This window comes from Colletotrichum godetiae (assembly GCF_030913485.1).
Source record: "Colletotrichum godetiae strain CBS 193.32 chromosome Unknown BDP55scaffold_3, whole genome shotgun sequence".
NCBI classification, from domain to species: Eukaryota; Fungi; Ascomycota; class Sordariomycetes; order Glomerellales; family Glomerellaceae; genus Colletotrichum; species Colletotrichum godetiae.
The window spans coordinates 1,550,698-1,563,280 of NW_026851251.1; the positions used below are offsets into that span (position 1 = coordinate 1,550,698).

The following is a 12,583-nucleotide window of genomic DNA, read 5'->3' on the forward strand; positions in this document are numbered from 1 at the left end:
CAACAGGTGGTCTCCGCGGTGGGTTCGAGCCGGGGTTCCTGCATGCCGGGAGGAGTTCGACCACACGAACTCTACCCGTACCGTTCCCGGAGCTACTTGGCACCGTCGGACCCTCCAAACTCGCAGTTGAATCGATCATATGTGGTGTCTGCCGGTCAGATGCCTTTCTGGTCATCATTTCGTGGGCCGTGGGCTGAAGAATGCCCGGGCACCGGGGTCAGGCTACCCTGTTCCCTTCTCTTCGTCACATCTCTTTGCGATTCCTCCGACTCGACGCAGGGTGAGTGAATCGAAATCTGAGGCAATTCGATTTGTATCTCAGTCCCCAAGTAATCTTCGTCCGGTTGTCCGGCCTCGCTTGCAGAGAACGTAACCCAATGTATCGGATCGATGTCGTGGCAATGGTCTGGATGCTTGGTTGAGATTCATGGCTTCTGGATGCCATGCTTCCGAGCCACCGAGCCAATGAATAAACTCTGGTTAGGAAATAATCAAGTAAGAGAGCCAACCCTGCCAGGTTACGGGCGGATGCTTGCTATGCACTGCTCTAAACGGCACGGACTGACTGACCAGGTACGGATACACTTGATGTATTGTTTCTAACAGTTCCAACGAAATCTCTCCGGTCGAGCCTGTGAACCAGAGTCGAGATGAGTTCAATCTGATTGACAGACATTGTGCTCGTCTTTCGTCTCCACATGATATGTGCCACGACAGCTTTCATCACATCAGACTTCGGCCCACCAGGCAAACTTCGCTTCCATCCTTGCAACACGTAACAGGACCACAGGCGAAATTTCACCACCCGCACACAAAATATCTTCCTCGAGGACCAGATCGAGGGTCTCGTACGATGGAATAATGTCAAGGAGTTGCTGGACGGTTGATTAGTTTCTTACGCACGGAAGATAAGGCCACTCCCGTCGTGTGGAACTTCCCGGCACTGCCAAAGTTACATGTACCTGGATCTAGCAAGTGTACATGTACTTTCACTAAATTTCAGACAGATTTCACACTCTACGATGTCCGGGCCAAGCAACTCTACTTTGGATCTGTTGCTGGTTGGCTTTATTCTTCCGCACGACGTGACTTCCACGACTCACCGGCCAGAGACCACTGCTGCGAGGAGCTTGGAGTGACCTGCAAGCATACCAACCAGCCATGTAGCTGCTCTGTAGATCTTCGCAAACTACTCCGGATTCTGATACGAAGCCCGGCTTGTTGGATCGATGAAGAATTTACCAAAAAGTTATTACTATGGGTCCCGCATCCCGCAGTAGCTCATTACAAAGCTCAAGACTCTGCGGCCTCATCAAGAAGATCGTTGGGCCATAAGTAAAACGGCTCGACTGAATGCTTCCAGCAAAGATTCGGTCCTTAGACCAGCCGAATATGGTAGTCGGCATTCAACCAGATCCTCCATTTTACGCGTTGACGGAGGACGACCAAGCTGCGCTCGTCGTCGTTGCCTCGCTGATCTTTCTCATCTACGCCATCATTGGAATATCACTGAAGCTTATCATTCGTCTTAACATCACTTCATTGAAGAGTCACGATGTGGTATTACTATTCGCAACCGCATCGCTCCTCTCGCAGACGATTTGCATCATCGTCGCTTGCAAGTTTGGGCTCGGACGTCATCAGGATACGGTAGACTTTTACGACCTCGGCATATTCCACAAGGTAAGTTTACCGTCGTTGCGACCAAAGCTGAACCGTGTGAACTGACCCTTTCTCAGATCTTCTATATCTCAACCCTACTAGCAATTGCTACCGCAGCGAGCATCAAAATTTCGCTATGCCTCCTTATCCACTCCATCAACAACCACGGCCGACTCAATCTTGCGAACAAGATACTCTTTGGCATCATCGTTGCATGGGCCATATCCGGAATGCTAATGGCGTCATTGCAATGCTCTCCTCCGCAGCCGTGGCTTGCTACCACTATCGAGAAGTGCCCAGGTCGAGAAGGGATTTTCCTCTACAACGGCGTTATGGACATCGCTACAGATGTTTGTCTATGTCTGCTCCCCGTAGCCATGATGTGGAAAGTGCAGACTACTTTGAAGAGAAAGATGATGGTGGTTGCTCTTTTCACCACCCGCATCATGTAAGTTGCTTCAAGACAACCGCTTCGGTGATGCATTTGCTTACATCTCTCTCTCACAGCATACCAATCATCACGATTCCGAGACTGGTTTACACACATACCTTGGTGACAGACTACACTGACGCGACATGGCATGCGGTCCATCATGCCATTTGGTTACAAGTCTCACTAGGCATGTCAATCCTCACAGCGTGTATCCCGAGTCTGAAGGGAGTCATCGACAGTCTCCTTGGTTCCACCTCCGTGGCCGCGATTCAGGCACCATACAATTTGGCCTCATCAGGGAAGGGCGGCAGCAGACTTCAACCAACAAGTCTGTTGATCGGCAGCGGGTCCAACACGAGACCGGGGTCGCATCTGGCCAGCGGCACAGGAGATTCAAGGGTCGCAAGGGCTGGGTTGGCGAGACCACCCGACTGGTCGATCGGTTGCGGGATCCGCGGCTATGCAGATAAAGAAGATGTCGGGTGCAGTGAGAGTGTGCGGAAATTGACAGAAGATGGTGAATTTGGGGCTTCTTGTGATGAGAGGCGAAGGTCGAGCTCACAGGAAGGATCTTTGAAGTCTGCTGAGGCTGAGTTGCGATTGTAATTCCGGAGCATTTCCTTTCGTTTAAATAAATACTGATAGAACCAAGGCCGATTAAGGTTTTGAGAGAGATTTCTTTGGTTCTGAATCGCACATCTGTGACGTTGGACAGGAAGAAAATTTGCAACTCATCTTACCAAGTATGTTGAGATAAAGCAGTCATCAGTGAGCCGGGCAGCATGACTCCCTCACAACTTCCTGGACCTGTTTGCATCAACCCACTTGGATGAGTCAAGTATGACCTAGGAGCTGCTGAAGAATTCGCAACAATTCATTTCACTTTTCTGTGTGAGAGCGAGCATGGTAATCCGATGGAGCGAATGAGATGAAGAGATCTCACACCGTTTCCCCGAGGTGGCGCGATCCTACAGAGTGCTGCGGGTTCGGGGATCCGGAGTAGTGGAGATACATCCACCAATTGACCCGCTCTAAGTACAGTATCCGGAGTCGACGGGAGTCGGAATGCATTGCCGGCGTGAAAACTTTCTCTTCTTGTTGCAGTCGCACGGACAGTTGTGTAAGCTGGGTTCTTGTCCTCTCATCCCTCATCCCTCGCTCTCGCGGTGCAGGACGGCCCGATCCCAAGACGCGTTTGACACCACCCAATCCAGACGGAGAAAGCAAAAGAAGAAGAGACAAAGAGCAAAGCAAGACAACCTGGAAGACACACAGACTCCTCTGATGCACCTCAGCTTTGGGCTAATCAAAGCAAACCTTACGGGAACCTAAAATCCTCAGCTGGGCCCCTGGCTAAGGACCTAATTAAAAAAGCAACACCTGCCACCTCACCTTTTCGCCGCCCTACCCTTCCGGTGTCATCTCACACCCTCGTTCTGCGACCGAAAGTAGAGCCGTTCCCCCCCGCCATGGACCCCCGCGACCGAGACGACCGCACCGGCGAGACCACGCCGTTGCTGTCGGATCAGCCGCATCACAAGCCGGACATTGAACCGGCGGGTAGCGGTGGTTGGCTGTCGGAAGCATGGCTCCTCTGCCGGTACTCATTACCTCTCATCGCCACCTATCTGCTGCAATACTCCTTCACTGTCATCACGACATTCGTGGCTGGCCACCTCAGCGCCGATGACCTCGCCGCCGCTAGTATCGGTCTGACGACCATGAACATCATCGGCCTCGCTATTTACGAAGGGATGGCTACTGCCCTCGACACCCTTTGTGCTCAGGCCCACGGCTCCGGGCGCCTTACTGCCGTCGGCCTCCATGTTCAACGCATGCTCATTCTCATGGCCCTCGCCACCGTGCCAATTGGGCTCTTCTGGGTATTTTCGCCCTCGATTCTCTCACTGTTTGTCAAGCAGCATCACTTGGCCGTCAAGGCCGGCACATTCCTGCGCGTGAGCCTGATCGGAATGCCAGGTTACGCCGCCTTTGAAGCCCTCAAGAGGTTCCTCCAGGCCCAGGGCGACTTCAAAAGCGCCATGGTCGTCCTCATCATCTGCGCCCCTATCAACGCCCTCCTCAGCTGGCTCTTCGCGTTCAAGCTGAACATGGGCCTGGAGGGCGCCGCCCTCGGTCAGGCTCTGGCCAACGACCTACGTCCCGTCCTCCTGCTCATCTACATCGTCGTCTGGGGCCAGTGGTCGCACCAGTGCTGGGGTGGGTTCTCTCGCAAGGCCTTCACTGAGTGGAGCGTGCCGGTGCGGCTCTCCATTGCCGGATCGGCGGTTAACCTGGGCGAATGGGCTGCCTTTGAGATCCTCACGCTTAGCACATCCTACCTGAGCACCGAGCATCTTGCCGCGCAGACTATTTTGACGACAATCTCTGTCGTCATGTGGCATATTCCCTTCTCAATCTCGGTTGCCATCAGCACCCGCATTGGCCACCTGATCGGCGGTGGGCTCGTAGCGACCGCTCGGCGAGCCACGACCGTATACGCCATCGTCTTCACCGTTGTCGGTGTCCTAGACGCTATTCTCATCTTCCTGTTCCGCCACCAGCTCGCCCTCGTGTTCTCCGAGGACGCCGAGGTTCAACGGCTCACGTCCGACTCCATGCTCGCGGTTGCGGCATTCCAGCTCATCGATTCCATCATCAGCGGATGCAACGGCGTACTGCGCGGTCTCGGTCGACAGGCTGTTGCGGCTTTTGTCGTCTTTGCCGTGAACTATCTGGCTGCAGTACCGCTCGCAGTCTGGCTCGAGCTGGGATCACCGGGCTTAGAGCTGGATGGTGCCTGGATAGGCCTCGGTGGCGGCATGGTTGTCATCGCCATCATCGAGTGCATTTACATGAAAGTCATCCGATGGCAAGACTGTGTCGAAAGTGTTAGAGACAAAGAAGGCATGTAACGGATTCATTCCAGTTCAAAAACAAGCGGGTTAGCATACATATATACCATAGACAAGTTAATTAGACTTTGTGATTCTTACGCTTCATTGGTCCCAAGGTCAGACCGACTCTGGTCAGTTCACAATATTCCTGTCCGTGTTTCCACTATCAACCGCAAAGAGACTTCATTTTGGCAGCACCGTTATCCTTAGTTTCCTCTTGAATCTGCCGCTAGAGAATGTTATTTTGGTGACATATGCAGCATGACAGCATTTGACAGTGGTGTTGAGACGGAGTCGCGGGAAAGAAAAGACCGGACCGTCTCAGCCCGCTTTCAGTGGAGCCTTTTGTTTGCCTTATGTCAGCGAGACTTCATTACAATGCAACGGTGCGATGCAAAGTGTAACTATAACCCAACTGGTGATGTGCTCAGGAGAAGTTGCACCTTCCCGTCTGTAAATATCTTCACCCTTGAAGCACGACCTTCATCAGCAACTTGCTGGCCGGCTCCATCTCGTCGATAACGTGGTCGGGGACTCCTATTCAGTTTGGAGGCATTTAACCTTCCTCGTTGTGCAAAGAGCGCCCCTGTCCAACCGGTCTTTCTGCATCACCACTGTGTAGAGGTTCGCCAACGTTGAGAAAACACGATGTCGGGTACCGAGGTTCAAGCCCATCCCGATGCGGACTAGAAGTCACAGCCGCGTACGGTTTGTCTCGATCTTGACAAGGCGCGTTTGCCTAAAGAGAGCGGCTTAGGCCTGGAGCAGGACCACTCGAATGCGGTGAAATTAAACGCAGTCTCAAGGACATTATCAAGGTCAGCAAGGGGGAATGCCAAACTTGTCACGCAATCAAAGTTGCCATTATTTTTTGGGTTACCGATCTCGACGTTCCCAAAGCTTCTTGATGATTCGGTCGCCTTGCTTGATTTTTCTGAGACTGTCAGTGTGACAGCATTGGTCGAATATCGAAACGATGCGAACGAAGTCGTTGAAGCGACGGGCTTGGTCGACTTGTTCACGAAGCCAGGTAAGAGAATGATCAACGTGGAGTGACTCTCGGAACGGATGTTAACACATTCAAAGACAAACCGCTGCCGTGGAAGTCCATCCGAGTTCGAAATGAGATTTATACCAAGCCAGACTCCGAGCATCGGCAGAAGACGATCCGTGTATTGGTCGATGAATGTGACGCCAAATGCAAGCATGTGGCAAGAATTGTACCCGGGTGCGCCTGGCCTTGCTCCTCGACGGTTTCTAGAGATTGGGAAACCCCCGCGGAACGGGCCCTCCTATATCACCATCGTCCATGGGTACGCCGGTCCGTTGCCGGCTCCTTCATCGTCAACAACCTCGGAAAACCTCGAGGAGCGCGAAAAGCGTTTGCACTGGTGGCAGATACCTGTGGCTCTGCAAGAAGTCATCACTATCGCCAGCGTATTAGGCGCCCAATACATTTGAAGATAAGATTTTTGCGTCATTCAAGATGTTGAAGCAGACGTAAATTGGCACCTGGCCCAAGAGAATATCATCTTTGGACGGTCATACCTCACCATCGCCTTGACAAATACCGAAGACATCAGGTTGAGCAATTTCGGCTCCGAGCGAAAGAACAGCACAGCCGGCGCCGATCACGCGGTCAACTCCATTGCCATTCAAGTCAGTAAATTCGGCCGCACGCATCACATCCATGCTCGGCAGGCTATGCACTGGAACCATGTTGCATTCGCCAAGAAGGCCATGCTGGCACCCGATGAGGATGGTGAAAATTACAAAATGTTGAACGTGGTGGAAGAGCCCATGAGGCTCTTCAAGCATGCCCCTGCGTTCCAACGCCTTTTGCTGTCTCGCAGGCTGCTCTGTCTGCACAAGTCGGAGCTGGTGTGGGACTGCCTCAGACAGCCCAGCTGCGAGTGCGGTGACCCAGTTTACTTTAGAAAAGGAAATCGACCGCCCGTCCTTCAAAAAGCCGTCTGGATTTCGAGAGGGTACGCCCAGAATCCCGAACGTGTGCTCGATCTGTACAAGGCCATGATGCCGTCCAACCCCGAAGAGAGGCTGACAGTTGTCGCTGGCCTCTTTCAACACATCCTCCGTCTCGATGGAGCACGATACTTCGTCGGCATGATAGCAGATTCATATGCAGAGCTAGGGCTGAGCTCCTAGGACCATCCTACCGCTCGAAGGGCCGCAAGGAGATCAAACTAACCAACAATCTCCATCTACCCCAGACGCATATCGACATCACACCAGTCGCATGCCGTCATGGTCCTGGGCATCCATCATCGTCAGCAAAGGAAGAAAAATTGCGAAATCATGTTTTCACGTGCCAAATCAGGTGTTCAACTATTTGGCTTGCGAGGAGACATTCGATTCGCCAGGACTGGAGTGTGACAAATTGCCTGGAGCCACCGATTTTCTGGTGGCCGGCAACTACCGCATGTAAGCCAAAGCGCAAGTTCTGCCGGTCACCGTCGTGCCGCCAAAGGGCACAAGACTCCAACCGCCACATCCTTTCAGCTGCTACGGCGGCGAAGTCCCGGATCCCAAATCATCCGTCGTTTGCCGGTTTTTGCCAGACTGCGTGCGGTTTCGCGAATCCGTCCAAGAAAGTGACAGATTCAAACGTTACCTTATGCTGCTAGGTGACATGGGGCAAGTTGCCATCAACGAAGCAACGGGGGAGGCATCGTCAGAAAGAACCAATATGCAGGATATAGGCTTGGTTCTGTGAGAATCGCCGCGTGAATAGGGTGCTTTCGAGCGGGTTGGAACGTTTGCAGTGCCACAAAGCCGCAGCACGTTTGCGAATGTCGCGGTGCGTGACCTGATGCTGGTCTAAAGCAGAACGGGGGACTTGTAGCTAGACTGTTTTCCTAGGCCGAGTTTGACATAAATTCATGGCAACTGTTCCGAAAATGTCAGCGTTCTCATCACAATTTTGAGGATTTCCTCCCCCTCGTAGAGAGTACAAGGTTTCAAGAATTTGCTGGTGGACAAAAAGTCGCGGTGCCGGAAGCGGGGTCCCCTCGGCCATGAAGACATGTATAGTGCTCTAAAGTCTGTTAGACTCCAAGCACCGATTCAAAGATTATTAGGCACCTGACTTGCCATGACTTATCTGAAGTAGTGATGACTGATGATTCGATCAAGCCTTGCAGAATTATGCACCAGGCGCTAAACTAAACGTCGACGCATGTTCAGAGCAAGACCAAACCCCTCATGTATCTGTGAGTCCATACAGAGAAGGTACATATCACCTACCAACTACTTCACAGGCACAACAACAAAAAGAAAGACTATCTATCATAGAGAGAAGTGAGGTCTCTCAAAATGCAAAAGAAGAGACGCGATCGGTGGGACTCGAACCCACAGCCTTCCGATGATCTTTTACTTGTAAAAGTCGGACGCTCTGACCAAATTGAGCTACGAAAGCAACCGCTGTTGGATGGCGATTCCCACTCAGATTGGGGCTTAGGTATGTTGGCTGTAGACCGGTGGAGCCCTTCAATGGGTCCGGTCAAGTCCGTTCTGCCCAGCTCAGCTCAGCTCAGCCGAGGAGCCGGTCTTTGCTGGTCTCTTGTTGACTCATCTTCCGGGTGACACAAGAGTTTGGGTATGAGCCATTGTTGTTCTAGTGAATGAGTCTATACGACGTTAGCCTGTCATTGTCACCCAATCTCGTTGCTCAGATCATGGCTCAAGTGGCGGCTGTTGGGAGGCCTGTTGTTGGTAGGTAAGCATCCTCCCTTGCAGAAGACTAGCTACCATCCATGAGCTCACCTGCAAGCGCCGCTACCAGCAACAACCGCTCGGATCGATAGCTCAGTGGTAGAGCGAGAGATTGCAGTTTCTCACCTGCAACTATCTCTAGGCCCCGCGTTCGAATCGCGGTCGGTCCTTGAATTCTCTTTTGGCATATCATGCAGATTGACTGTGGAAGAGAGGGAAAGTTTGCTATGTTTTTGTTGTGTGCGTCTCCGCAAATGGGACTCGCTTCGCATGCATTTTGGGGTTGTCCACTTAGAGTTGAGCTAAAGGGTCCACCATTATGTAAATGACTCGGCGGGACCTCTCAACTAGAAATAGAGCGAATATGGATAAAGTGGAATCAGTATCATCACAAGTCTTCATAAGTGTGGTGCATATGTAGATGCTTGATAGGTTCCCTAGGCACTATCGTAGAAAGACTGAGTTGTGAAACTCGTGGACTTGTATCAAAGAGGCACCATAAGAGCGGCACTCGCCACCACCGCGACCCCCCAAACAGCCTTGATAACACCAATGACCATCGATGAGCTGGCCTTGGAGGGAACTCCAGAGCTGGGCGTCTCAGTCGCACCCGTCAACGAACCCTCCCCGGAAGCAGCAATTGAGGTCTGAACTACATTCTCAGAGCCTTTATTCACGAGCGTGATTCCAGGCGTGATCAACACGCCAACGTAGCTCGTGCTTCTCTCCGCGTCAATCGTCTCTGTCCTCGGCAACAACGAAACAACCGAGCCCTTCGTCGAGACGGAGTTGCCCGTGACGACTCTCCCATGGAAAGTATACGTGCGTTCCACGAGTTCTATCTCGTTTACGTTCAAGAACTGGCAACCCGTAGTAGCCGTGTAGGCCTCTCTGGCGGTCGAAGAATAGCAGTTCCCATAAAATCCCCCAGTATAACCACTAAGAAAGACACACCATCAGACCTGTCCTAGCCTTTGAGAAGAAAACTAACTACAAAAGATGCCGGACTTACCTCGGACAGCACACGACCACAGTCTCCGAAGGCTCCATCGCCGACATGAACAAATTCGGCGCCAACTCGAACCTGGGATTAATCTCCGATGCAATAGATGTCGTCGTCTGTAAATCGACCGTCACCGTCGGGTCCGCAAAGACGCCGCTCAAGGAGTGCGAGGACGTCTCGTCGCGGACGCCGTAGCCTACGGTGGCCCATCCGGAGGGACACTGGCTGCCCGGGGAGTGATGGAAGAGGAAATTCTGGGTAGAGGTTCGGCGTGAATGGTACTCCGAGTTCAGCAACTCGCCGGAGGGGATGCAGTCGTCGTACGGGTCGCGGTCGACTTGGCAGGTTTGTAACCAGTAGGCCACACTGGGGTCAATCAATCGAGCTAGCGCTGGGGTTGGCGTTGCGGTTGCGCATGATGCTGGGGCTGTCCATATTGTCGTTAGGGGTCCTAGGTTGAGGAGACTTGTGCCGGATAGAGTGGGCGTTGGCATCGTGAAGGTAAGTAAGAAGCGAAAGGGTGACCAAGATCTTCAACTAGGCACGGACTGACATTGCGTGAATTTTTAGGACATCAGGGGATATTGAGATGGTATACATATTGTTGCCTGGGGAAGCATCTGACCTGATGGTTGATATTACCTACGGCGCAGCCCAATCATCACGCATTATTACCCCAGGTAATAAAATCCTTGTGAGAATGGTCAATTCTCATTGCTGGGATCTCTCAATGCAACCGCCATTTTAACCAATAACATACCTCGTGCCAAGGGGATTTTGGTTGGTCGTTTTAACATTATTTACATGAGGGATCAACAAGAACGGGGTTTAAGCTCAAAGGCTTGATAATTATCTAGGCTTGGATAATAGCATCACTCACGGCAAGTGACTCTCAATCGCTGCACCCGATCTCGATACCTTTTGAAAACAGCTTGCCTCCAACAGGAATGAATCCAGCAAGAGCACCAGCAATACTCCCAACCCAACCGCATCCACCACTCTCCGAGTTGGCAGTCGCAGAAAATTCAATAATCAAGTCATCAGGCTGCAGCTGACCGTCAACGTACGCCGTGACCCGCAGCGATGACGGGACCTTGTGGCCCCAGGTATGGTTCATGCACTGCGCCAACCCGGGCGAGTTCTCCTTGCGGCACGGGTACTGGCAATTCCTCGAACTCTGGGGACCACACGCCGCGTCGGACGTGTACCCAACGCCCTCCATCCACGTCAGTCCCCGACAGCCGTTGAAGACCTCGTACCCATACGGGTCCGACACCCTGCTCAGGACCTCCCACATGGACTGGACGAGGCCGTCGCGCATTTCGTTGCCCTCGAGACCAGGTGTCTTGCCCCAGGCGCCGTTCATCTTGACCCGCACCGTCACGTCCGGGTCGTAGTCGTCGGCGTGCGTGCACTCGTTGGTCTGGGCGCCGGTAGAACGGTCTGTCATGATGGCCCTGGTGTTGCCGGACTCTCCGTAGATGGTTTGCCATGTTACGGCGAAGAGGTCGAGGTTGCCGACATCGATCATTCTGTCGCTGAATCGGACTTCCATCTTAACTTGAAACTGCGCCAAGGCCTGACCGGCCAGAGTGGCGAGGAGAAATGTACCGATCGTCTTCATCTTGGTCATGGGGGTCTGGAGCACGATATCAGCTTTGACGCTTAGGAACCAAAGTTATTAGACTCTGAGCCTACGAGAGCTTACAGTAAAGAGATCGGAGGATGTTCAGATCATATGACATTAGCGGACACTCTCAAAGATATATGATAGTAAGCTGTATTCGAGGCTCGATCATAAGATGGACATGGAGTCCTTATTATACTTGGGCTGTTTTCCATTCCATCTCACGATGATCGGGAGTCTCCTTTCACAAAGCTTGCCGATTATCGAACTCAATTTCCCAGGCTCCGGATATCCTGCTCGGAAAAGGAACTGCAGTGTGATGGCCTGACAGGTTGATATCCATAACCCCATAAGTCTTCCGTCTACAGGCGCCTCCTGGCAAGATGATTGGAAGCAATTCAAGTCTGCCAAACAAAGGTACTCCCGAATTTCTCGTTACCAACTTTGAACCTGCCCAAAAGGTGTCCGCGTTACCCAGTCGGCCAAGGCATGGGAATTGCGCACCTTGAGGAATAAGGATTTCACGGCGCAAGCATGCCACGTTTCTGACATGTCAAATCCCATCGGCTTAGGATACCAGGAATGAAAGGACTTTCTCCACGTCGGAACCGGGGGCATGGCTTGGATACATCCCGTAAAGGAAGTCTGGAGTCGCATTGACGTACGGAATTGGGAGCCCTCCCCATTTAAACCACTATTCACGATCCAAAGGGTAGGAATCTCAATCAAAAGTTCCCGTTGACAGGTTGGCCAAGAATATCGAGCGCATGCGCGTTTCAGTTGTTCAAATCAGCACCTCCAGATCAGGCATCTCGAGTCATGAAAACAAGCAGGTGGTGAACAGGTTTGCTAAGAGCTTCATTTTTGTTTCTTTTGCACAACACTACTGCAGTATGATGGAGACTGAGACGACATAGAGTTCATATCTTCAATTATTCGCTGAAAATTGTCAGTGCTGTTTGAGATACAGCTATCATCTTCATATTTTCTTGTCACAAGGCAAGATGACATTGATGTTTCCTTGAATTTCAAAGCTGTAGATTTGCTTCTCCTCCTTCAAATAGTGCACATTGTCACAATATCCAGGAGCAGCCCCCTATCAACGTGTCCATGTTTACCCATCACACGGACCTCCGACCGCATTTCCAAAAGTGTGCTGCCCACCACATGCAGCTGTGGGCACCTCGTGCCATTTCTCTTCTAATATTTACGCTTATCCGCTTAGATCC

General features: G+C 52.0%; 5 protein-coding genes and 2 non-coding genes across 7 annotated transcripts; 4 read left to right on the plus strand and 3 right to left on the minus strand.

Annotated features, from left to right (window-relative positions):
* Window positions 1-1,419: 1,419 nt before the first annotated feature.
* Window positions 1,420-2,398, plus strand: BDP55DRAFT_532727 (uncharacterized protein; the record flags this gene model as incomplete). Its single annotated transcript, XM_060567858.1, has 3 exons — window positions 1,420-1,683; window positions 1,740-2,110; window positions 2,170-2,398. Coding segments are annotated over 3 exons (864 nt in total), but the record flags the coding sequence as incomplete, so codon positions are not given.
* Window positions 2,399-3,120: 722 nt separating this feature from the next.
* Window positions 3,121-5,237, plus strand: BDP55DRAFT_645869 (MATE efflux family protein). The gene has a single exon (XM_060573671.1). It carries the CDS (start codon window positions 3,565-3,567, stop codon window positions 5,008-5,010), a length of 1,446 nt encoding a protein of 481 aa, XP_060435852.1. The 5' UTR covers window positions 3,121-3,564; the 3' UTR covers window positions 5,011-5,237.
* A 961-nt stretch (window positions 5,238-6,198) lies between these two features.
* BDP55DRAFT_723696 (uncharacterized protein) lies at window positions 6,199-7,158 on the plus strand (the record flags this gene model as incomplete). Its single annotated transcript, XM_060578781.1, has 2 exons — window positions 6,199-6,429; window positions 6,517-7,158. The coding sequence occupies 2 exons, from the start codon at window positions 6,199-6,201 to the stop codon at window positions 7,156-7,158; spliced, it is 873 nt and encodes a 290-aa protein (XP_060435853.1).
* Window positions 7,159-8,340: 1,182 nt separating this feature from the next.
* Window positions 8,341-8,428, minus strand: BDP55DRAFT_t39. Its single transcript has one exon. It is a non-coding gene; the product is annotated as a tRNA-Lys (tRNA).
* Window positions 8,429-8,806: 378 nt separating this feature from the next.
* Window positions 8,807-8,894, plus strand: BDP55DRAFT_t38. The gene has a single exon. It is a non-coding gene; the product is annotated as a tRNA-Cys (tRNA).
* Window positions 8,875-10,304, minus strand: BDP55DRAFT_645872 (uncharacterized protein). The gene is made up of 2 exons (XM_060573672.1): window positions 9,737-10,304; window positions 8,875-9,663 (listed from the first exon to the last, which is right to left on the minus strand). Exons 1-2 carry the CDS (start codon window positions 10,219-10,221, stop codon window positions 9,210-9,212), a joined length of 939 nt encoding a protein of 312 aa, XP_060435854.1. The 5' UTR covers window positions 10,222-10,304; the 3' UTR covers window positions 8,875-9,209.
* Window positions 10,305-10,619: 315 nt separating this feature from the next.
* BDP55DRAFT_540736 (uncharacterized protein) lies at window positions 10,620-11,351 on the minus strand (the record flags this gene model as incomplete). The annotated part of the gene is made up of 1 exon (XM_060568149.1): window positions 10,620-11,351. One exon carries the CDS (start codon window positions 11,349-11,351, stop codon window positions 10,620-10,622), a length of 732 nt encoding a protein of 243 aa, XP_060435855.1.
* Window positions 11,352-12,583: the final 1,232 nt, after the last annotated feature.